The sequence below is a fragment of the Thamnophis elegans genome, chromosome 6 (genome assembly GCF_009769535.1).
Source record: "Thamnophis elegans isolate rThaEle1 chromosome 6, rThaEle1.pri, whole genome shotgun sequence".
Lineage (NCBI taxonomy): Eukaryota > Metazoa > Chordata > Lepidosauria > Squamata > Colubridae > Thamnophis > Thamnophis elegans.
The window spans coordinates 20,071,066-20,096,850 of NC_045546.1; the positions used below are offsets into that span (position 1 = coordinate 20,071,066).

At 39.5% G+C, this 25,785-nt stretch overlaps 1 protein-coding gene across 1 annotated transcript in view; it reads right to left on the minus strand.

The window, feature by feature from the left end:
- Positions 1-427: 427 nt before the first annotated feature.
- Positions 428-25,785, minus strand: part of CRYL1 (crystallin lambda 1) — a 44,744-nt gene continuing 19,386 nt past the window's right edge. Inside the window, exons 4-8 of the mRNA XM_032219487.1 lie at positions 20,751-20,912; positions 19,641-19,835; positions 12,971-13,076; positions 4,615-4,721; positions 428-1,516 (exon numbers count right to left, since the gene is read on the minus strand). Of these exons, the coding sequence (XP_032075378.1) occupies positions 1,388-1,516; positions 4,615-4,721; positions 12,971-13,076; positions 19,641-19,835; positions 20,751-20,912 (699 nt within the window). The 3' untranslated portion in view covers positions 428-1,387. The remainder of the gene's footprint in view (positions 1,517-4,614; positions 4,722-12,970; positions 13,077-19,640; positions 19,836-20,750; positions 20,913-25,785) is intronic.

Consider the following 25,785-nt stretch of genomic DNA (forward strand, 5'->3'; position numbering starts at 1 on the left):
GATGGTACCGGTTTTCCGAACTACTAAACATTTCCGCTGCCAGTTCTCCAGAACTGGTCAGAACCTGCTGAATACCACCTCTAGTATTATTGCCAATCTGCATAATACATCAATACAACACAAAGCCTATATAATGTGAAATATAATCATCTGAGTATAAGACCCATTCATATAAAAACTCATATTGGAAATCTTATTTGGCTACAATCAGAATAAGTACAAACTTGAATATCATGGTTTGTCCTGCCTATAAATACACGAAGAGAAGAGAATGTAGGCCAGAAAACAGCATTCCCACCCCCCTTAGCCTCATTCCCAAAATAGTTATATCTATGCAGTAAAGTAATTTATGGATGGGCTACATTAATCACAAGCAAGACTTTAAAAAGTTAGTTTTAAATAAACATTGGTGTTCTGTTACATTGTAGCTTAAGAGTAATATGAAGCAAAAACTGATACAGGTAGTCCTTTACTTAAGACTGGTCTCTTAGCAACTGTTCATAGTTATGATGGACAATCCCGCCCCCTAAAAAAAAGATGCAACCTGGATTTGAGGTTCTGATGGCCATTCCCTCCCGCTGTGGTCATGTGATTGTATTTTGGGCACTCTACAACCAGGCCATATTTAGCACCATTTGCAGGATTCCACGGTCATGTGACTGTGATTTATGGGTTTTCTGGGAACCAGCATTTACTTCCAGTTTCTGGCAAAAGGTGCCCATTGCAGAAAATTTGATGTTTTAATGACAGCGTTTATTTAATGACTGCTACACAAAAAAAGTTATAAAATCAGATATAGATGACTTACAACCTTAATTCTGGGCTCAATTATGACCCAATTGCAAGTTAAAAAGACTACCTCTATATAAAAAATACTTTTCATTATGAGCAATGCAGTTTTTTGAAGTTCAGCATCTTGTTTAAAATTGATTTTGCTTTGCACCCCATTTGTTTCAACGGGGAAAATTGCAAACTGCTCTCAAGAAATACATTTCTATGCAGCCCTCCCACAAAATGCAAGCATCTTCAAGCAAGGGGTTCAAAGGTGCTTTTTTCCCCCCCAAAAGGCAACTGGACTAGGGTTTTTTTTCTGCATTCCTTGAGGAAAAAGAGGGGGGAAAGCAGTCCAATTGCCTTTTGAAGGCAAAAAAGGAAAAGCATCTTTGAGACAACTATGACCAGGAGGACTAACAATCTCCCCAGACTCTCAACCAAGCGGTTTAAGACTGTGGCTTTAAAATATCATTTAGAAAAGTTTTCAGATAAAAACGTTCCAGCCTTAAATAATTGTCTTAAGTGGTTCAACTGGCTTTTGCATGTGTAATGTTTGGCCATGGAAGGGAGGCGTCCTCTTGAATGCCAACTTGATGATGCCCTTTTCTGTGATTTAAAAGTGGTTCACGTCATCCGATTTAATATCCTTTTTCAGTTTGGCCAGGCGCACGAGGCATTCATCTCTCCACTGTCTCCTGGCATTTAGGTGCTCCGGATCACTTGGAGTTTTTTTAACCATGGCCTGAAACAAAGACAAAATAAGCTGTACATTAAGAAAAAAGGTTCGCTTTAGGAAAGCCTGACTTGGCACGACCTATGATTGTACCCATATAGTTTTCTTGGCAATGGTATGGAAATGATCTGCCTCTGTCTTTTTTTTTCCTTTTCTTTCCAGGTTAGCCTGGATTTGAGGTGGTTTCCTGGGCAAGGACAATTGAGCAATCCAGGCAACTGCTTAGCTTCTAAATCAGGGAAGGTCAGTTAGGTGCTGCCATCTAGCTGGGACTATTTAAGTAGGAAACCAATCAGTCAGCCCAACAGCATCCCCCACCCCCGAACAGTAACTTTGGCCAACTGAACAGTGTGAACTTCAACTCCCATAATTCCACAGCTACCTGGGAGAAATTGCTGAGGAATTCTGGGAGTTGATGTCCATGCATCTTCAAGTGCCCATTCTATAGCAGCTAAGCATACTTTGCTCACGCACCAACGTCCCTACTGTCCCTGTCCTAATACTCCCTTATATTTGTATCCATTTCATGAATTCATAACCGTGCTTATACTTATATCTGTTACCTAATTCATGCTGGGCGAAATAAATAAATAAAATTTGTCTTTTAGGGCCAGGGTCCCCAGCCCTAAAACCCGATACTGAGTCACGGCCTGTTGGGAACTGGGCCACACAAGAAAAAGGGGAAGCACACAAAGCTACATTTTGGCATGCGCCAGGCATGTGCATGAAACCATCCCCTCACCCAGCGCCACTGCCGGTCTGTGGAGCTGGAAAGGTCAGGGACTGCTATTTTAAGACTTCTAAAGTGATGGTAGCTTTGTTCTTTTTGATATCATGGAGTAACTTGTTGGTAAGATTTTTTTTGTTGTTGTTGTTACACAGTAGCTCCAACTTGGCTCCAATACAGTAGTTAGGTTCACAATTGAGCCCCTGCCTTAGATGAAATTCTGATGTGTGTTTCTCCTTGTCCCATAATTTCATTTATCAAGAGACATCACATCTCCCTCACACTGGATCGGCAACAATTTATTGCTAGAAAAATCCCTTTCTTTTCCAATCTGTATGCTTGTTATTATAGGCATGGGTGTACTGGTATTAATGATAATAAAAGTGTCTTCTTTAATCGTTGCAGACTACTTTAAAAAAATTTTTTTTTTACATTTTCCAAACATTAAAATCACAATTACACTTTTACAGCTTTCTGTTATCGGTATTTCTCTGTTTCTCCTTGTCCCATAATTTAATTTATCAAGAGACATCACATCTCCCTCACACTGGATCGGCAACAATTTATTGCTAGAAAAATCCCTTTCTTTTCCAATCTGTATGCTTGTTATTATAGGCATGGGTATACTGGTGTTAATGATAATAAAAATGTCTCCTTTAATCGTTGCAGACTTCTAAAATATTTAAGATATCTTTTTCCAATGTTCTTACCCTATTTGCTACTACAATGTTTGGCAAAATCTGCTATTGCCAAATATCCCGGGGTGTATCACCCCAAATTCCAAACTAGTGGGCCATTGATTATAATGACTGACAGTTCCAGGAACTGTAGTCTGACACATCAGGAAATCATCAGGCTCTGATGAGAACGCTATTGTTTTTGAAAAGATCTTCTCATTCACCTGATTTTTAGAAAGTTTCCCTCCTCACCAAACTATGCTCCACATTGTGAGGTTGTTAACAATAACATGCCTATCCCTTTCCAGCAGAGCTATCCTATCTCTATTACATGGGAACCAGATATTTGAATGATGGCACTGGATGAAGGCTTGAGAGATTATCCAGAACAAATGGGTTTAGGATTTTGCCATCTTTTTTGACAGTGAAATCCTAGAGAAATAAATAAATAATGCGATTATGGCCTATTTAATAAAAAACCTCAAGCCAAACATAGGGAACTCACTTTTTTTTCTTTACTAAACCTCTGAACAATAAAAGAGGATGGTGACCCAATTACAATTACCTTGCCCCGTTCTTAACTTGGCCCTGAATCCACTGCCTGCTGAAGCAAAAAAATAAGGCATCAAACTGATTTTCAGATTATACTTTAATCATCTGACTACTTTTTCTCCTCATATATAATTATAAAAAACCACTGGATTAGAAGTTGTTTTCATACATAGATCTTTAAGGAGCGAATTACAGAATGACATGCAGAGGAATAATTCTCTATTTTACGTAGTTTTAAAAGGTACTACGGTCCTTAAAAACCAGACCTTAAATAAATACTGGGGATCCCAACATAAAAATGTCTGGGCAGGGATTACTGCATTAAGGAATGGGGATCTGAGCAGATAATTGTCTTGCAGTGGAAAGAATTAAGTGGCTTTTAAAAAAAGGAACAGTGAATTCATTTTCATAACAGATAGTCCTTATGTTTGTTAAATACAGAAGATAATTCATTTCATTTAATAACAGTCACACGTGTGTTGAATGAATGATGTAATCAAAACATACAAAACATGAACATTTTATCCCACTTTGGACCATTATATATAATCTTTATTTAAAACAAAATATAGTATTTTGGGGACCTACAGAGTAGAATTTGGTTTTGTTTCTTTAAAAAAATCCATTTTGCTCTTCCATTTGACAATAGGAACAACATAATGCATGAAGCATATAAAGAAGCACATTTGATTGTAATGCATTCTATATCAGTGGTGGGATTCAATTTTTTTACTACCGGTTCTGTGGGTGTGGCTTGGTGGGCATGGTGGGCGTGGTGGCTTGGTGGGCATGGCAGGAGAAGGACACTGTAAAATTTCCATTCCCTCCTGATTAGCTGGGACTTGGGAAGCAGAGAATAGTTGGGGGCAGGGCCAGTCAGAGGTGGCATTTACCGGTTTTCTGAACTACTCATAATTTCTGCTACCGGTTCTCCCGAAATGGTCAGAACCTGCTAAATACCACCTCTTTTCTATATTATATGTGTCAACCACACAGCAAATCTCAAGGCTGTTAACAAATAACAAAACGCTAAAAAAAAAAAATAACCCAAATAAGGTAACCCAAAATGGATAAATTCATAAAACATCTAATATGCTAATGCAGCTGATACATTTTGCCAATGCAGCCTGATATTCAGTTTGTATACAAACCTCATTGATTTTCTGTTCTGTTTCCCCAGCAAAATCTGGTATAGGCCCAAAGGTTTTCAAGACATGGATCATACCTGCCCGGTATCTATCGCAATAATTCAGCATTCCTAAAAGAGAATTGGAAACTGTTTAATGTCTCCCAATGAAAGAAAGTCTACCACTGAATTTGAGAGGAATTATTGACTGTCTAGAATTCTTTTTTTTTTTTTCTGTCTAGGGGTTCCAAACAGCTGCCCGCCTGCAAATATTTTTCAAACAATGAAACTCCAAGAAAAACAATTCTATACCATCCTTTGAGAACTTCCAAGTAGGATGTATTTTACATTTAACAAAAATCCTCTTTTTTGAGTTCGATCCCACGGATTCAAAAGTTCAGACTGTTTATTAGTTTTAGCCAACATTATTTGGGATGGAAGAGAAGCAGCTGGGAGCTTATGAGCAGAACAAGCAAAAACAACAGACAATGGGTATAAGGGAGGGGTTTTTTTTTGGGGGGGGGTGTTTGGATAATTGATTTTTTTATTATTATTAAGGAATTACAGTATATGCTTATTTAAAGGCTACAGAATTTGGAGCAATATCAGCTCCAGCAGGTAGACCAGACAGGAAACACAATCAGGTGAGCTAATTCTACTTGTTAAGTTCTGGGAAAAGAATGGAGGTGAGGCCAGAGTGATTTCTAACCACTCTTTATTCAATACTGCCTGTGAGGCAGCTGAACTCCCTGGCTGACACAGCTGCTTTTATAGGAAACTGATCAGCCGAACAACCTATCAAGGGAGACCATTTTCCCACTCCAACAGAGGCCCAGAATGATAACTTCAACTGACAACTATACACTATATACAATGCATAACAGTTGTAAAGCTATATTACAGAATCTTGCAAGTCTGGAAGAACAATTCTACCTTTCTCTCCTTTACCAAGAAATTAGGAGGATCTCTTTTGAGCATCTTACCCCACCCACTATCCCACCGCAGACGATGCTGTCTTTTATCTGACCATTCTCTTTGGGTCCAGTCATCCAAGATCATTCCCACATAATCATTAAAAACAGGAACTTAAGCTGCAGGTAACTGATTGATCCAGTGAATACTTAGCCAACAGCTCAGTCCTACGTAGCATTAAGAGAAAAAAAACATTTGGGAGCTTGCAATCAGTGAGCGAACAAGAAGGCAAACAGGAAGAGGGAATTACTGTATATACTCAAGTATAAGCCGAGTTTTTCAGCCCACTTTTTGGGCTGAAAAAAGCCGCCTCGGCTTATACTCGAGTCAGTGAAAAATTTGCCCGAAATGGAGGAGAAAAAGGGGCGGGGCCATGCCGCTGGGTGACGCTCGTGAATGGCCCGGCGCCCCTGTGAGTTTCCCCTCCCTCTGTGTCAGTTTGCCGCGCAGCGCGCACCGCACTATCCCCCCTCCTCACGTTCTAATGTAATGCAGGGCTGTCTTACGATTCCCCTTCCTCCCCCTCCTGCCGCTCTGCAACGATGTCCCACCTCCTCCTTGTTATGGCAAGCAGCCACATAACGATGTCCCAGAGCTAGTTTACTGTTTTTCTTTGAAATAAATATTCAAAAACATTATTGGTATCTATTTTTATTTTTGAAATTTACCGGTAGCTGCTGCATTTCCCATCCTAGGCTTATACTCGAGTCAATAACTTTTCCAGTTTTTTGTGGTAAAATTAGGTGCCTCGGCTTATATTCGGGCCGACCTATACTCGAATATATACGGTAGGTGAATAGAAGAAAGAATTTACTAATCTCTCACTTTCAGAGACAAAACAAGATAAATTCAGTTTGGATGAAGAGTCCAAGGTTCTGAAAATATAAGTGTCATAGGTGATTTTATATATACCAAGGTTAGTGGCCTCCAAAACAACTCCTGACTTCTCGGCAACACACTATAAGTACTCAAAGGCTAATATTCATAGCTTACTATACCACCTTTCTCTTCTCTTCTTCTTCAACTACTTTTCAACTTTTTTTCCTCTACTACTTCTCTTTGTGAACCTATTTCTGGAAAACAGTAACTCTTTTACTTACCTTAGGTTGTTTTTGTTTCCCAAATGAACACAAACTACCTTCCTTCTCACACCCACACCAAATTCAACTACCCCCTCTGCTTAATTTTTATAGTAATACATTTCTGGGCTGAGGACTTAAAGCAGGGCTGTCAAACTGGCGGACTATATGTGTGTCACGCACAGGCCACACCCACCCTGGCTCCACAAAGGCAAAAGGCATCATGTGACGCGATCGAGTTTGACACCTGTATCTTAAAGGGACAGAGCACCAGCAGCCCAGGTGCTGGCCATTTTGCAGGCAGCAAATATCCACCTTCTACTTCAAACAATTCTTTAAAAAGAATAAGACAGTCACCAAGAATAACTACATGAAAATAGAAAGCTAGTAGGAGAAGGGAGTATTTTCTGGTTTATCTATCTATATATATAAATGGCTGTGTGTCTGTGTGTCTGTTCCAGCATAACTCTGGAACGCCTTGAGCAATTTCAACCAAACTTGGTACACAGATGACTTACTCTCTGGAAAAAAATACTGTGGGAGTAAGACACCCCTAACACTCCTCAGGGTGTGTGTTCTGTTAAGATACAGCCGGTTGTGCCTTAAAATGGCTTCTACTGTACTGCCATGAAATGGCTTCTACTGTACAGTGCAGTGGAGTTACCATGGTAACAGTTTTGCAGTACTCTACAAGGGTCCTCCCTCTGGTAAGAGGGGAAATCCAACATTAGAAATTACGTTTGGTCCGGGTATTTATTTATTCTATAAATAACCCTGGGTTATTAGCTAGTTACATATACATATACTTGGCTTGTCCAATAACTAGTATGATTTTCTGCTGGTTGGCAGTATTTCCTGGATAGCAGGTCCATTCCCCTGAAATCAGAATGGCTGTACTGGTGATACTTAGGCAACCAGAGACATAACTGGATGAGACGCTTCAAGATATGATACCTTTTTCCTACTTCCAAGGTGATGAATTTCTTATTTTTAAGGAGAATGGGGAAGGAGGACATTGAGAATGAGACATGTGTTCCTAGATGAGGGAGCCAGTCTGTGGATGATCTTCTCATATCTCATACCTTCAGGAAATTGGGGGAAAATTTATTGCAATTTGACCTTTACAAACAAAACATAAACATATAAGCTTGAGGATCAAATGGTGACTTGTTTGCCTGCTCCAAAAGTTGTAGACATAATGAGCCATACAAATCAGCTGCTAGACCATGGTGTAGACCAAAGCACTTTTAGATTTTTTAGATGACTGGGAATGTTGGGGGACAAGCCAAGTTTGGGAAATGGGCTCTACTTAGAACCCAGCTGCTATGGCATAAAACCAAAATGTTGATTTTTGGGGAGAGAGCCAAAACAAAAGTTGTGTAGCATCTGGTTCAAAAACATTTAGCTGCAGTATTTCAGGAAATAAAGGACCAAGACTGGAAGAGGGTTAATGAAAGGTTAGACATTTATATCACTATTTTAAAAAAGGACTTCCCATTTTTCAGTTACTTCCAGGAAGTTTGAATTATTTCAAATGTTACTTGTGTGTAAATGCATGCATGCATATTTGTTATTTAATTTACAACAATACTTAGTCATGATCTTTGTGTAAGTGGTTAGCTGTAAAATCAGGACTCTAAAGATGCCAAAGAGCAAGCTCTGCATGAATATGAGAAAATTCCTGCTCAAGAGAACTGAGGTGGTGCAGTGGTTAGAGTGCAGCACTGCAGGCTACTTCAGCTGACTGCAGTTCTGCAGTCCGGCTGTTCAAATCTTACTGGCTCAAGGTTGACTCAGCCTTCCATCCTTCCGAGGTGGGTAAAATGAGGACCCGGATTGTTGGGAGCAATATGCTGATTCTGTAAACCGCTTAGAGAGGGCTGAATAGGTCCTAATTGAACCGAGCACTTCTGACAGCATGCACCAAGGAATACATCCGGGCACTAAGGACAACTAAAAGAACACACATCGCCACCTTGGTTGCGTCCGCCGAGTCCCGCCCAGCCGCCCTTGATTAGGATAACCCGCTCCCTCCTAAATAGGAGGGAGGCAGGGGACCCCTTACAGGGTAAGGCTGAGGATTATGTCCAGTTCTTGGCGGACAAAGTTGCTCGGTTTCGGTCGGACTTGGACTCCACCCCCGCAGATCCAGCCGAGACACAGGGGAATAACTTGGCAGACCATCTCTGGGTTGAGTTTCAGGATGTTGCCTCCGGGGATGTGGACAAGGCTATACTGGATACTGGACCCGTGTCCCTCCTGGCTGGTTGCCAACAGCAGTGAGGTGACACGAGGCTGGATCCAGGCGGTTGTTACCGCCTCCCTTCGGGAGGGGCACTTAAAGCGGCGGTGGTGAGACCCCTCCTGAAGAAGCCATCCTTGGATCCAGCCGTTCTTAATAACTATCGTCCAGTCTCCAACCTTCCCTTTGTTGGGAAGGTTGTTGAGAAGGTGGTGGCCTTCCAGCTTCAGCATACCTTGGAGGAAGCTAGCTATCTTGACCCCTTCCAGTCTGGCTTCAGGCCCGGTTACAGCCCAGAAACCGCTTTGGTCGCATTGACCGATGATCTCTGGAGAGCCAGAGATGGAGGCCATGCGTCCATCCTAGTTCTCCTTGACCTCTCAGCGGCTTTCGATACCATCGACCATGGTATCCTTCTGCGACGACTGCGGGAGGTGGGAGTGGGAGGCACTGTCTTGCAGTGGTTCTCCTCCTACCTCTCGGACAGGTCGCAGTCGGTGTTGGTGGGGGGGCAGAGATCGTCCCCGAGGCCCCTAACTTATGGGGTGCCGCAGGGCTCGGTCTTATCCCCCCTACTATTCAACATATACATGAAACTGCTGGGTGAGATCATTCGGAGGCACGGGATAAAATACCATCAATACGCGGACGATACACAGTTGTATCTGTCCTCCCCGTGCCAACTCAATGAAGCGGTGGACGTGATGAACCGGGGTCTTGAGGCCGTTAAGGACTGAATGAGAGCTAACAAACTGGTACTCAACCCGGACAAGACCGAGTGGCTGTTGTGCTTCCCTCCCAACAATTTGGCCAACGTTCCATCACTCAGGCTGGGGGGTCAAAATTTATACCCCTCAGACAGGGTCCGCAACTTGGGAGTCCTCCTGGACCCACAGCTGACTTTTGACCACCATTTGTCAGCTGTGACCAGGGGGGCATTTGCCCAGGTTCGCCTGGTACGCCAGTTGCGGCCCTACCTGAATCGGGAGGCCCTCACAGCAGTCACTCGAGCCCTTGTGATCTCTAGGCTGAAATACTGCAATGTGCTCTACATGGGGCTGCCATTGAAGAGCATCCGGCGACTTCAGCTAGTCCAGAATGCGGCCGCGCAAGTGATCGTGGGCGCACCACGGTTCGCCCACATAACACCGATCCTCCGTGAGCTGCACTGGCTACCTGTTGATCTCCGGGTGCGCTTCAAGGTGCTACTCACCATTCATAAAGCCCTCCATGGTAGTGGATCTGACTATCTGAGAGACCGCCTTCTGCCAATTACCTCCCTTCGTCCCATCAGATCGCATAGAGTAGGCCTCCTCCGAATTCCATCCGCCAGTCAGTGCCGACTGGCGACTACGCGGAGGAGAGCCTTCTCAGTTGCAGCTCCGATGCTTTGGAACGATCTCCCCGTGGAGATTCGTACCCTCACCACCGTCCAGACCTTCCGCACAGCCCTCAAGATCTGGCTATCCTGTCAGGCCTGGGGATAAGACCCGAACTTCGCCCCACCCGAATGCTGAATGAATGTTGTGTTTTATCGGTTTATTTTTTATTCACATTTTTTTCTTTCTTGTGTTTTGTCTTACACTCCCTTCCCATTAATTGTAAGCCGCCCTGAGTCCCCTCAGGGAAAAGGGCGGCCTATAAATGTCAAATAAATGACAAATGACAAAATTAAAGCCCTATGAAGCGGTATATAAGTCTAACTGCTATCGCTATTGCTATTGCTATTAATCTCAAGAAATATGCCCAGAGGTCTGCAATGCTTGGCATACTTACTTACTAAAACTGATGGAAGTGTTCATTCTCAGTAAACATGAATAGATTACAAACATCTATTGTTTGTATATTAACCCAAGGACTATACGATATAATGAGCTAAGGTAAACGGCAGAACCATCAATTGATATCCAATTTCAAAATATCTCTAAGAAAGCGGTGAGAAAAGCATTTGATTTTCAATTGTAATAGTGCCTCTTTTTTATATTCTGCAATTTTTGCAGAAGCAAAATGGAACACAAAGAGTTCCTGGGTTTTTCTATAGTGTTAATAACAGAACTAATAAAAACATTAGTTGCTTCCACTTACGCACACAATGATGTTTTGTGAGAATTCCCCAACATATTCCAGCCATTATGAGCTTCACAGCATTTGGAAACGGCTATACTTAAGTAATAGGCTGAGACGCCTTTTAAAGCTGTTACTTTTTACATTATAAAGATCACAGTTGTGATCTGTTTTTAAAAAAGAGGTAGAAAAAAATACTTTTGCTAAAAATAAATGTAAAACCCTAGGTTATTCATTTTTACTGATATGTATTTCCTGTTGACATGAACTGTAATGAGATTTTAAAAATGCAAATTGGGCTGAAGCTATTTAAGAATCTGATTGTTAAAAGCCAAACAGCGTGTCCCAAAGTGTTTTTGGGAAGGTTGAAAACAAGCAGGTAATCCTACCATCTCTGCGGAACCTGAAAAGATTAGATCCATGCACAGGAGGTCCGTTGTTTCATGATTATACAGTAATAGAGTATCTGAGAAAATTCTTTTAGTAGCACTGCACTGCTGTTGTTGTTTTTTAACTAAAAGTGCTTTAGTGCTACTCTGCCAAAATGTTAAAATGTCCAGTTCCAGGACACAAAATCGGTACTCACCACTATTTGTATTAATTTAGTTGGATGTCCTTAAACTACCTTCTCCTATGAAAAACATTGTGGGTCTCCTTTGTCCTTGTTCTGTTTCTTTTCGTTCTCATTTTTCTTTTCTCTTTCTGTTTGCAATGACTTGCTGTTGGCATTTGCTCTTTATCCCAAAGATTCTGGCATACAGTATTCTACTGTTGGAAACAGAGTTCTCTTCCCAGAAATGACAGCTGAAGCTCTGCTCCTGTACCTGTTTACTTTGAGGTAAGTCTCACAGGCATCTGTGGGATTTATTTCCATCTAAAGCAGGATGCTCATCAATTGCTTACATCAGACATTCCAATCACAGCTCTTTTCAAATGTATGGACTTCAACTCCCAGAATACCCCCAACCAGCATGCATCATAAAGTTGCTGAAACTGAGAAGCACGGACTAATAGCATCTTCTATGGTTATTTAAACATCCTTGGGCAGACAGAACCAGTGGTGGGATTCATTTTTTTTTACCATTGATTCTGTAGGCGTGGCTTTGTGGGCGTGCTGTGGCTTTGTGGGCGTGGTGTAGCTTTGTGGGCATGGCTTTGTGGCCATGGCAGGGGAAGAATACTATAAAATCTCCATTCCCTCCCCGCTTCATGGGAAGGTTACTGCAAAATCCCCAATCCTTCCTGATCAGCTGGGTCTCAGGAGGCAGAGAATAGATGGGGGCAGGGCCAGTAAGAGGTGGTATATACCAGTTCTCTGAACTACTCAAAATTTATATATGCCATGTCCTTACTCACTCTATACAGAGAGAGAGGGTGAGGGTGAGAGAGAATGATAGCTTTAAGCAATGTTATTGGATGGAGCATAGGACTGCACACATTCTGATGCTTAAGTTTTTTTATTACATTCAATTCACCCCCCACCCCCAATTTAGCAAAGGAGGGAAAGTCATGGTACATCATGTGACGATGTGATGATGTGAGTTTGATACCCCTGCTGTAGGTGAAGAGACCTGAGGCTTTGGAATAGGGTTAGGCAAACATGTAGTAATGCCTCTTGTAGGCATCCATGTCTGCATAGAGAGAGAAAGAGAGAGAGAGAGAGAGAGAGGGAGGGAGGGAGGGAGGGAGGGAGGGAGAGAGAGAGAGAGAGAAAGAGAAAGAGAAAGAGAAAGAGAAAGAGAAAGAGAAAGAGAAAGAGAAAGAGAAAGAGAGAGAAAGGAGAATATTCTTGATGTAATCATGACTTTGGGGAGTGGACAAAATACTGCACATATCTGTTCATGGAAATGCTATGATTTAGGCACTTGCATCAGGTGTAACGATGCCAGTAAATAATCCCAACATTTGCATATTACTGCACATGTGTCACCGTTTTGATGCCATCATGATCATAAGAGAAATTGTTGATCAAGACCTATTTAGTTTAGAAATGTCTGCATTTAACTATCACACCAGTTACAAACCTTCGGCATTTAAGTGCATTGTTTCCAGAGGTCCCATAAATGCATAGCGCATTCCCAAGCCATCAGACATCACAAGGTCTAGATCATCTGGTGATATTACTCCATCCTGCATAGAAAAAAAATCAATTATGAATGTTAAAGAACAGTGGGAGATTCAAATTTCCTCTATAATTCCTTTACAGATAGGAAATACCGGAAAACAAAAAGGTAAAATTAATTATAGAATAAAAGTTGTTGATGTGTCTATCAATCTGTAGGATGCTTTACCGAGTAATATAATGTCTCAGATTATTTCTGATGACTGGGGAGGGTGGCGCAAAGATGCCAATTTTTATTTTTATTTTTTTAAAAAACATTTAAAAAAACAATTCATAACTGGGGTTTGTTGCTATTTTAGGCGTAGCAAGCTTATCTGAAGGTTTGAAGCGCCTTACTTGTTTAGCTGCCAATGGGAAAACCATACAAAATTAGACCTCTGACTTTGAGTGATTTGGGTTGGCGAGTGGAAGGATCAATGCAGGGTGGGATCCTACCGGTTTAACAACTGGTCCGCTGAGTGCGTACCTTGCATGCGCATGCATGAGACATCACCTTCCGCATTACTGCTGGGGAGGAAAACAGCTGAGGTGCGACAACACAGTCTGCGGCGCTTGTCAGCTGGGCTTAAGAAAAGGGAATATACTTGAGTATAAAGCAGGGGCGGGCAGATGGGCCCAGCTGAAAGCCGGAGTGAACCGGTTCGCTCCCAGTTGATAGTCGGAGCTACCAGTTCGCTCGAACCGGTCCGAACGGGTAGAATCCCACCCCTGGATCAATGGCATAATCTAAAAGGGTCATTAGATAAGCTGAGTTCAACCTGAAGGGGATTTTATTTTTGGGAGGACAGTGAGTGCTTCTCTCAAAATGACTTAATCACCATAAATTATGCAGCTTTCCTGAACATGGTATAAAATTGCTTTCTAAATGATGGACGTGCTGGGCATAATTAGAAACACAGGTCCTTTATATTACAGGTAGTCCTCTACTTACAACAGTTTGCTTAGTGACCATTTGAACTTATGACACTAAAAAAAGTGGCTTGTGACCATTTTTCACACTTAAAGCCGTTTCAGTATCCCCATGGTTATGTGATCAAAATTCGGGTGCTTGGCAAACTGATTCATATTTATGACAATTGCAGTATCCCAGGGTCACATTTTGCAACCTTCTGACAAAGTCAATGGGGCAACTTAAAAACCGTGTTATTAACAACTGCAATGATTCACTTAATAAGTGTGGCGAGAAAGGATGTAAAATGAGGCAAAACTCACTTAACAACTTAGCAACAAAAAATCCGGGCTCAATTGTGGTCATAAATCGAGGACTGTCTGCATTCATATTCAATGGTGTTGAATCTGAGATGTTGCTCTTTTGATCAGAAGGACAAAAGCAGCCTTGTGTTTAGCTGGTTAGTGGTTAGATTGCAGTACTGCAGGCTACTTCTGCTGACTGCTGGCTGCCTGCAATTTGACAGTTCAAATCTCACCAGGCTCAAGGTTGACTCAGTTTTCCATCCTTCCAAGGTGAATAAAATGAGGACCCAAATTATTGGGGGCAATATGCTGACTCTGTAAACTGCTTAGAGAGGGCTGTACAGCACAGTAAAGCAGTATTTATATAAGCCTAAGTGCTATTGCTATTGCTCTTTGTGGTCATGAATGTGAGGTTATGATGCAAAAAGTGGGGCTTCCACCATAATGCTACCCCTTGGAAAAATGATGCAATATCATTGATGTTTTGCAGCTTGATTTTTCATCTTGTAAAATACCATCTTCCACTACAGTATGATTTTGGAGGATTTCATTAACCTTTTCACCTGAGGTGTGGGATGTGGGATGTGCATTATGCAGAGGTGGAAATGGACAAACATGATAATTAAATATAGAACATGCAACTGCCATATACGTTATTGCACGTTGGTTCATCATGAAAGCAATCTGCAAGGCCTAAACATGCCCAGCTCCTTAGGTTTATTAAGAGGCAACTCCCAGTTTCCAATGTAGGCATGCCATGAGGTGCCGTTTGAAACTCAGTTGACATCCAGAGGATACATTTCCTACAAACCAGCACACCCAAAAAGCAAGATAGGACAGGTCTCCCTGTTCAGATTCATCTGCCTGTTTCTTGAAAGCTTTTCCCAACAATATACTTTTAAATGTATTGTTTTTACAATAATCTCAATTTAAAATATATGTTCTTTGCAAGAAAATCAAATCTTTTTTATGTCTTCCGATCGAAGACCAGATTGTACAGGGAAATTGCATTAAACAGAAAAAGTAAGATTAAAAATAATCGAAAGGAAGAACATCATACATCAATATAAGCAGTAACGTAAGACTTGTAGTTCTACATTTTTCATAGTCCTAAGCATTCCAGGAACTTGATCACAGATTCATTCCAGAAACAATGGCATAAAGTACCAATCATACCAATCTTTTTGCTAAAATATTTTCATTAAAATAGGATTTAAGTAGCAAAATGTATGGTCAGGTGTAGTCCTTCGTAATACAGGAGCCGTGGTGGCACAGTGGTTAGAATGCAGTATTGCAGGCTGCCAACTGCTAGCAGTTTGATCCTGACCAAGTCAAGGTTGACTCAGCCTTCCATCCTTCCGAGGTTGATAAAACGAGGACCCACATTGTTGGAGGCAATGTGCTGGCATTTGTAAGTCACTCAAAGTGCTGTAAAGCACTATGGAGCAGTATATAACTCTAAGTGCTATTGCTAATAATGGAGAAATTCTACCATATTCTTTCTACAGGCAGTGTTCCCCACAACACATTTTTTAATGAATGGAAAAACCCAGTTGATATACTGCATCAGCTGAATACCTCTACTATGTCTTTGTAATAGTGATGTATTCATTGCTGAACTTGACTAGTTAACATGGCATATGGTGAAGTTATAGTTCAGAAATAATTGGAAAACCAGAGTCTTATCTAATATGAATCAGAGAGTTACGTGATAAATTTACAGACCAAGTCTAATTACTTCAAAACACCCAGAAGAAATGCATACATGATATACAACCTTTGTCCATTATTTAAACTGTTTATACAGTCTAACCCAGTGATGGCAAACCTTTTAGACATCGAGTGCCCCAAACTACATGCGCGTGCATGCCCAAATTGAAAGGTGTGCGTCTCTCATGTGCAGCAGTGACCCAAAGACCAGCTGGCCAGTGGCCAACACCGACAGCATGGCAAGAGGTAAGATCTTTTTCTTTCGTGAGCTTCTGTTTCGTCGTACTATAAACTGCTGTAATTCCTACTAGTGTTTTTTCATCAACTGTATATAATGATAATTGCAGAAAATATAGGTATATTAGGAACAGATGTGAAACAGGATTACAACTGGCACATATTCTTTGGTGAACATGTTCTTACAAGCTATTAGCACACTCTCTTAAGATATTTTCAATGTTCTGGATGTATACTGTTAAAAGACTAAATCCAACAGAAATTTCAGAATTCACAGATTTCAAAATTGCTGTGAATATTATGATTCCTTCCATCATTCTTAACAACTAGTAAAGAAGAAAGGTATACATGTGTAACTTGTTTTCTTTAATATTTTCTTTAACTCTGCAAAGTGAATCAAATTCAGAGCTGATGTCTATAAATGCCATATAGAATGTTGCTATGGGTTTATACTGTGTCAGTGTAAAGAAAACCCTAACCCTAACCCTAACCCTTATTATATCTCCTTTGGAAAAAGCCCACATCCCAAAATGATTCTGGACTATCATAGACTTCATAGAGTCCTGAACCAAAAGTATGGCATATGCTGGCTTCACACTTACTTTATGAGGCCACTTTGTTAGAAGAAACTCAAAAGTCTTCCACAAGTTTAGCAATTGAGAGCAATTGAGAGTGGAGCAAGTGGGCAGTTTTCAGTTTTTGGATGTTATCAAGGAGGACTTGATCTGGGGCGCTCACATTGCAGCACTGGTCAAAAGGGCCCAGCAGAGATTATACTACATGAAACAACAATTGAATGAAAAACTGCTGGTGACCTTCTACCATTGTACCATAGAGAGTATTTTAACTTAATGCACCTGTGTATAGTTTGCCAATTGCACAGTGACAGATAGGACAGGACTTCAGAAGTTTAACGTCATTGCCCAGAGGGTCATTGGTTGCCTTCTCCCCTCTTTGGAAGAGCTGCCTTAAGAAAGTTCAAAACATTCTTAAAGATCCATCTCATCCTGGGCACCCTTTTTTTGAACTATTACCATCTGGCAGACGGTACAGGACAATAAAAACAAGGACAAATAGGCTGAAAAACAGCTTCTATCGCAGAGCAGTAGCTATATTGAATTCTACTGTATATTGTAATATGAATGCAGTATCATACAATTGAAATTCAATTCAATTGTTTATTATGTGAAGGATGTGTGTTTTTGTTTTATTTTTATAGTTTTCTTATGTATGATGTACACTGAAGATGGCATTTGATTTCATTGTACGAGGTGCAATGACAATAAAGTAAACTATAGAAATCATTCAGATCTGAAAATGTCCATGCTTTAAATGGTTCTTTACCAATTTCTGACTTTAATTTTATTTCAAATTTAACTGATAAGGCTAAAATTCTGCTTTCCATTTTCTATTCTTTTGAGAGTATTTAATGTTCTACATGCTAATCTCATTAGCATGCTGGACATTTGAAAGTCAATTTTACTTGAAACAGGCCAAGCCTGGTAACTTGGAAAGTTACCAATATAATTAAACCAATCCTTTGAGACATGACACTAAAAGAATCTCTTCAAAACTGCAATGTGAGAAAACAAGAAATTGGAACATACATATAGCATATTTATAAACAGGTAGCCAAATAGATTACTCAAGCAACATGGAATATAATTAGCTCCCGCACAAGTATTTGAAAATGCCCTTTGAAATTCACATAAAATAAGAAACCTCACTTGAGTAACAATTGAAAAGATTAGGAACTTTGGATTTTTTCCCCTAATGTTTTTATTTTCATGTTTAAAACATATTTGTTTCTTTCCATGTTTTAGTTTTAGCAGGTTAACTACAGAATCAAACTTCTTTTCATTATGTCAACAGAAGATGACTATGAAAAAAACTTAAAGTTGCTATATTATGAAATGAATATTACTTTGACTCATTAGTCATGTTAGCCATTAGTTGTACTTTAATTTTATTATATTTAATGCAGGATTATATTATGTTTATTAAAGATGGAGTTGAAATAGTAGCTTCTCTACTATATGATGGATCAAATCCAAGTATTACTGAATTTATGTTTAATGAGTAATGTGTTTATTTTTGCCACCAGTTCTCTCTTGATCAATTCTTCCCTCCACTCCGCAAACTTAGTTATATGGGAAAAGTAATATTAGATTCAATGTTCACAGCATATGGTGGTCCCTTATCAATAACTAGCCTGATCTCACACTAGCTAGCTTGTTCCAGATTAGCAAAGAATATTTAGCAAAGAGTATTGCCCCCAGCTGTAGATCTAGACTCTCCAACACTTCTATCTGACAAAGCTCAAAGGCAACGTATAGAAAACTATTAAAATATATAGTACAATCCTATCTGTCTGTTAATCAATCTTATTGATCAATCACTAGATCAATGAAACTCCTGTTGGATGTCTTAATGAGTTACACAAGACTTATTTTTAACTGCAATATTATACTTAGCTTGTAGTAAGTTCCACATATTTTTGAGTAACTTTGTATAAGGTTATACTATAAGACTAGGTCTGCATATCATACTAAGACATAATGTGGCTTAGTATACAATAATCCTCAAGACTGGATTATTGTAATGCGCTCTACATGGGGCTGCCCTTGAAGAGTGTTCGAAGACTCCAATTAGTCCAGAATGCAGCCGCGCGAGCGATTGTGGGTGCACCAAGGTACACCCACGTTACACCTATCCTCCGCGAGCTGCACTGGCTACCTATTAGTCTCCGAATCCGCTTCAAGGTGCTGGTCGCTACCTATAAAGCCCTTCATGGCATCGGACCTGGGTACCTGAGAGACCGCCTCCTGCCGATTACCTCTCTCAGACCAATTAGATCGCACAGGTTAGGTCTCCTCCAGATTCCATCTGCCAGCCAATGTCGGCTGGCGACTCCCCGGGGGAGAGCCTTCTCTGTTGCAGCTCCGGCCCTCTGGAACGAGCTCCCTGTTGAGATCCGGACGCTTACTACCCTCCAGGCCTTCCGCAAAGCCACCAAGTCCTGGCTGTTCCAGCAGGCTGGGGGGAGCTGAGAAGCATCTACCTCCACGGAAATTGTGAATGTTGGTTTTGTTTTTAATATGTTGTCTTTGTCTCGTTTCCCCCTTTCCGTTGTCTTTTGTGAGCCGCCTGGAGTCCTCCGGGAGTGGGCGGCATACAAGACAAATAAATAAAATAAAATAAATAAAATAAATAAATGTGGTTTTATTAAATAGTAATTTAGTGTAATCTATGGACCCAGTCATTCTTTGTAAACTATTATTTATGGCTTAGTGCTTTACATACAATGCCAATGGTGTCTTATTCAACAAAGCCAGTTAAACAAACCCAAACTCAATGTAATATGTATGCCAGAATTTAAGTCATCTATTGTAGACTGAAGAAGTCAGAAGGAGAATAGAGATCATACATACCCCAACAAGTCTCCATGATTCACTAATAAGAGCATACTGAAGTCGGTTCAGAATAAACCCATCTATCTCTCTTGTTAATTTAACTGGTGATTGTCCTATATTCTTCATCAAAGCATAGGTTTTCTCCATTGTAGAAGGATCTGTTTCTGGATGAGGAACTAATTCAACAAGTGGCACATAATATGGTGGATTTACCTTATCACCACCATTGAGAGAGGGCGGGAGGGGGGAGGGAGGGGGGGAGAGAGGGGGGGAGGGTGTTAATAGATATATTATTTAAACAGGCAACTCTACAGTAATTTTACATCAAAAGGGCAACATGATCTGATCATAACAAAATCATCTTATCTCATCAGAATCTGGCTCCCTGAAGCCTAGTATATTAAGATGACTATAAAGGACAACGAAGCAAACTACTTCAAACTAGTATATTAAGATGACTATAAAGGACAACGAAGCAAGATCTCCATGATGCATTCTGACAATTATTTTAACAAACTTTAATCAAATGTTAAACATTCCTCATTACAATGTTGCTGCTCTCTATGTTTATTATAATTCAGTTGGGTGCCATTCTTTTAAATAATTAAATTTATTAAATAATAGTAAATAATACTACTATTATTCCTTCCTAGTACCTATCTCTTCCCACTTATGACTATAACCATATTGCTTTTATCTTTAAAATATATATTGTTTCATTTCCTAATATAATTTGATTGCTTATTAATAAACTATGATATTCACTAAGTGTTGTATCTTATGATTCTTGATGAATGTATTCTATTTTGTTTTTATGTACACTGAGAGCATATGCACCAAAGGCAAATTCCTTGTGTGCCCAATCACACTTGGCCAATAAATTATTCTATTCTATTCCATTCTTATTCTATTCTTTGATCATCTTTCCAGGGTAGTTTGTAAAACTGTTGTCACCACAGATTTAATGTGAGGCTTCACTTTTTGTAAGTTTGCATTTCAGAATGACAGCTTCTTGAAAATGTCGCATGTCACATGCAAAAATTTCATGAAAGACTTATAAATCTCTTTCCTTTGACTTCCCATTTAGGCTTAAAAAAACATATGTCCAAAATACCTTGAGATACTTACAGGATGCGCAACTATACACTGCTTCACATGCTTCAGTCCAGTGAATAATTTTGTAGGCAACAGAGTCGAGGTTGAACTAGCTAGGATAGTCTCATTATTGACTATCAGATCTAACTGAGAAAAAATCTTCTTTTTCACTTCTACATTCTCAGGAATACACTCCTAGAATACAAAATAGGTATATTAAAATATATAACAGGAGCCTTTGACAAATATTTCAATACAATTAGATGCTTTTGGAACACAAGCTATGCAGTGCTTCAAAATGTTTATTAGTTTGTCCTGCAATTTATTTCACTAGTATTGTTGACAAATTGTAATACATCCTGCTACTTTTGAAACAGAAACCTTTGCTTTTCTCCTAATTGCTGGATCATTCTGCAAAGGAAAGATTACTTTCAAATACTTCTGTAACGAAGACACAGGGCTGGAGAGCTGGGAGGATACTTGTACACACGAATAAATGAGTGGCATTGAGTAGTGTTTTTATGAAATTCTCCACCTGAAACCCAAAGCCATTATCGTCAGATCTGGCGATAATCACTCAGGGGAAGCTGAATATTCTCAGAAATTCAAACCGACAAAAATTATGCAAAGTCACTGAACAGGAGCAGCATTTGAAAAGAATTTCTCTGTTGGAGAGACGATTGTATTCAATTTGTTGGACTGACTGGAATAAAAGTCCTTGTCCTCAGGGATGGATTTATGTTCTTTTGTGAGATTGACTCCCTGAAGAACTCAATTAAGTTCTAATCTGCTGTTAATCATGGGCTGCATAATGCATTAAAAGCTACAAAACTGTAAAACCTATTCACAAATGGAAAAGGCACAGTTTTAACAGCTGGATCCTCACAAGGGTAACTTTTTATAGGACTCTAATATAGTCTTGCCCATTTCTGTACTGACAAGGATTACATTTCTCATTTGTACAGAAACCCTTCATTTCAGAGCTCTAAAGGTGAAGGTCCCCTCGCACATATGTGCTAGTTGTGCTGACTCTAGGAGGCGGTGCTCATTTCCGTTTCAAAGCCGAAGAGCCAGCGCTGTCCAAAGATGTCTCTGTGGTCATGTGGCCAGCATGACTAAATGCCAAAGGTGCACAGAATGCTATTACCTTCCCACCAAAGGTGGTTCCTATTTTTCTACTTGCATTTTTTTACACGCTTTCAAACTTGTAGATTGGCAGAAGCTGGGACAAGTAACGGGAGCTCACTCCATTACGTGGCACTAGGGATTTGAATCGCTTAACTGCCGACCTTCTGATTGACAAGCTCAGCATCGTAGCCACTGAGCCACCACGTCTTCATAGCTCTAACTGACTTCTAAAATGTCAGTAGGGACCCTGTAACGCACCTTTCAATTTTAACAGAATCTTGCTAAAACATTCCTTGTAACATTCCTAATTAGGATATATTGATTCTTATAACAATGGTAACTTGCTGTTGAAATTATTGGCCTTTCACTTCTATATTAAAACTCTATATACAGCCACTCTATATACAGCCACTTTATTATGAAAAAGTATGCAATGCAGAACAAATCATATACCAAAGCCATAAATATACCATGATTCTAAAAACCACAATGAAAGCTGCAGGGCTGTGAGTTATTTTTCATACATGCACCCACCCATATAGGTCTAACCTAAATGGATTTGTTTTGGTCTTCACAAATAGATTTTGTGAAGTACCCATCAAAATAATTTTGCTGGCTGTAGTTTTTAGATATATACTGTATCTCATCTGAGTAGTTGTTCAAAATGTCTTATTAAAAGGAAAAAGTTTTAACCAATTTTAACCAAAGGTTAAAATTTATTTTAGGTACACTTAACTCCATTCCAAACTGGTTCAAAAGCAATGCAAAGGCTAAGAGAATAGAAAACTATTGATTATTGATTGGACACATGTTTCTTCTTAATATATTCTGTGTAAGAGTTGTCACAACTTGATATCAACTAAGTATTCCAATTTGATTTCAAATAAAGGTACAATCTATATGGTGTATATTCACATAATTTTAAAAAATAATTAAATATTACACAAAATGATTACATTAAATTACAATAAGTTCTTTTAACAGAAAGTATGGGAAGAGATTTACATCTAATAAGTTTGCTGAGAATTCTTTTATAGCATTCCCTTTAAGTCCATTTCAGCCATTTATCAGGAACTGAACGTAAAAATAATCTATAGATAAAACAATTCTTTAAAATGAATTAATCAAGATTTCTAAAATAGGGAATACATAAATCATTTATCTCAGTTGAATATTTTGGAGGAAATTGGAGAAATATATAATATACTCTAGTAGTAATAATTAAGATTTTTTTAAAAAAATGCATTGTTCTCCAGACAATAAACATGAAACATGATTACATGAGATTTAATATTTGTTTTAGTGGTGATGGTCATAATTGCCAAATTTACTTTTGTAAAACTACAGAAAAATTAAAGTTTAGTGGCAAAACTTTAGCCAGAGTGAAAAACTGGGAACTGTAATACTAAAACTGTTTTATTCTAGGATAAAAAATAAATTTGTTTACGATTAAATGATATTTTAAAAATATTGTTCTATACTTTTCCTCTCCATAAATATAGCAACTGCTGAATAAAAATTACAGTTCCAATGGATAACTTTTTTTTAGACAACTAGAATGTATTTAGAAAAAGTATTTTCAAATTTTTTGGAAGTCATGAGTTTTGAAGAACGGAACCCCAATTTTATAAAGAAAATATATTGGCCAAATGTAATGAAGCCAATGGCGCCTGTTGAATCATCAATGTTTCCTTAAAAATAACAAAGACATATGTATTATCTTATAAAATCTACCTGGGTATTACTGTGCTGAGATACACTGCTTTTTGGCATGTGGCATTATTTTTCATCCAAGTTATAAAGAATTTTATCTTATTCAAACTGGCTGGCAATCTTGTGGATTATTTCATTCTTTGTCTTCCAAGTAGCACATGATTCGCTTTATTGGCTCTAATTGTCTGCTTTGCAGAAGCCAGAGACAAATACTGCATGCAAGATATTTACTCGGTTTCTCTCTGGCACACAATTACCTTGATTTTACGGTTTAATCTTTAAGGGGTAATGAGGGAAAGGTCATAGCCTGAAGTGTAAATTTTTCCATGGAATTCTAAAGTAACTTTTTAAATACATATTCTTTAACCTTATTTATACTCTGAAGAATCCTCCCCCGCTTCTGTGTGTAATAATTCTACAGTTCCTTTTGTTTAACTTGAGATTTTCTATTTCAAAAGTAAGGCTAGGCGTAATAGACTCAACAAATAGAAATGTGCTTTTGCTTTCATTTCACTGTTACATTAAATGAGTTCATCTATTTCCTGGTGTACAATTCTCAAACAGCATTCAAATATTTAAGGGAGAACCCTCAATTCTACCTGCCATTGAAGGGCTCTGGCTTTGGGTTAGTGAGTCTTATAAATTAATTATATATATATATATATATATATATATATATATATATATATATATATATATATATATATATATATATATATATATATATATAATATAAAGGCTGTATGTATGTATGTATGTTCCAGCATAATACTGGAGAGCCTCGAGCAATTTCAACCAAACTTAGTACACAGATGACTTATTCTCTGGAAACAAATAATGGGGGAGGGGGTAAGTAAGACACCCATGGGGGGGTGTCTCTGTGTGTGTGTTCCAGCATAACTCTGGACCATTAAGGAGAGCAAGTGCAGCATCCTAGAGCGCCAATTGTTTGTGATGTCATGGGAGGGGGAAGGGAGAGCCTAGGCTGTTAAGGAGAGCGAGTGGGGCATCCTAGAGAGGCAATTGTTTGCGATGTCAGTTCCTTCGCAGCTTCCTCTGGAAAGCCAGCCGAGATATTCACATTCCAGTGGACCAATGGGGAAGCGCCTGATGGATTTGGGGCAAAGTGCCAGGATCGTAGACAGGGCAGGAAAGAGGAGAGCATGGGAGGGGGAAGGGAGAGGGTAGGGATGATGGACAAGGGAGTAACGGGAAGAAAGGCTCCTCTCAATGGCTCCATGTCAGACAAATGCTTTGGGGCAAAGTGCCAAGTTCGTAGACTGGGCGGGAAAGAGGAGCACATGGGAGGGGGAAGGGAGAGGACAGGGATGATGGGCATGGGAGTAGGGGAAGAAAGGCCCCTCTCAATGGCTCTCTGTCAGACAAACACTTCGATGTCTATAAATACCCAGGCAACACCGGGTTATCAGCTAGTCTATAAATAAATCCAGCCAACTGGCTTGTTTAGCAAATCACAATCCAATGTCAGCTTCATGTGATTTGTGAATCTAGCCTCTCACTGAAGGGGGGGGGGGAGGAGAAAGCAAGATATTCATGTTCAAGATATTCAGCACAAATTATTACCAAATACTGATTCTCAGTCTTTAAAGAGATTTTTGCATTGTTGTAATGTCTTTCCCCCATGTCACAGAAGGTTGACAGTGCTGCACACAGCGTACTGATATAGGAATGTGAGCCTAGTGTCAAATGTGCAAAAGACAGGATTCATTTGCTACATCCATGTGTACTGAGTGCATGAGAGAGCTTTAAAGTGCAAGTTAAAGAAATGTAACTACCTGGAGAAGGAATCATTCGTTAAGAAAGAATGAATCCTTCTAATAAAACTTTAATAAATATATCAATATGCAACATAGCCGACAACTGCTGAGTACAAGGTAGATATAATGATTAAGGAGAAAATTGGGAGTTTGATTCTTCTTCAGCTAACCATCAGAAAGCATATCTATGGTAGCCCTCCTCAACAAAGAGCAACCACAGATGTTTTGAGATTAGAGCCCCCGTCCTAGCTAGGCAGCTTGGCCAGAATTAATTCTGGGGATGAGGGTAGCTGTAGGAAGGGACCAGAGAGGAGAAGTCAACCTAAAATATATCAGAACTTCAGAAATGTGTCTCATTTAATGACTGTCCATAGGATCCGTTGGTTTCTTATTACAGAAACACAAATAGCATACCGTATTTTTTGGAGTATAAGACGCTCCGGAATCTA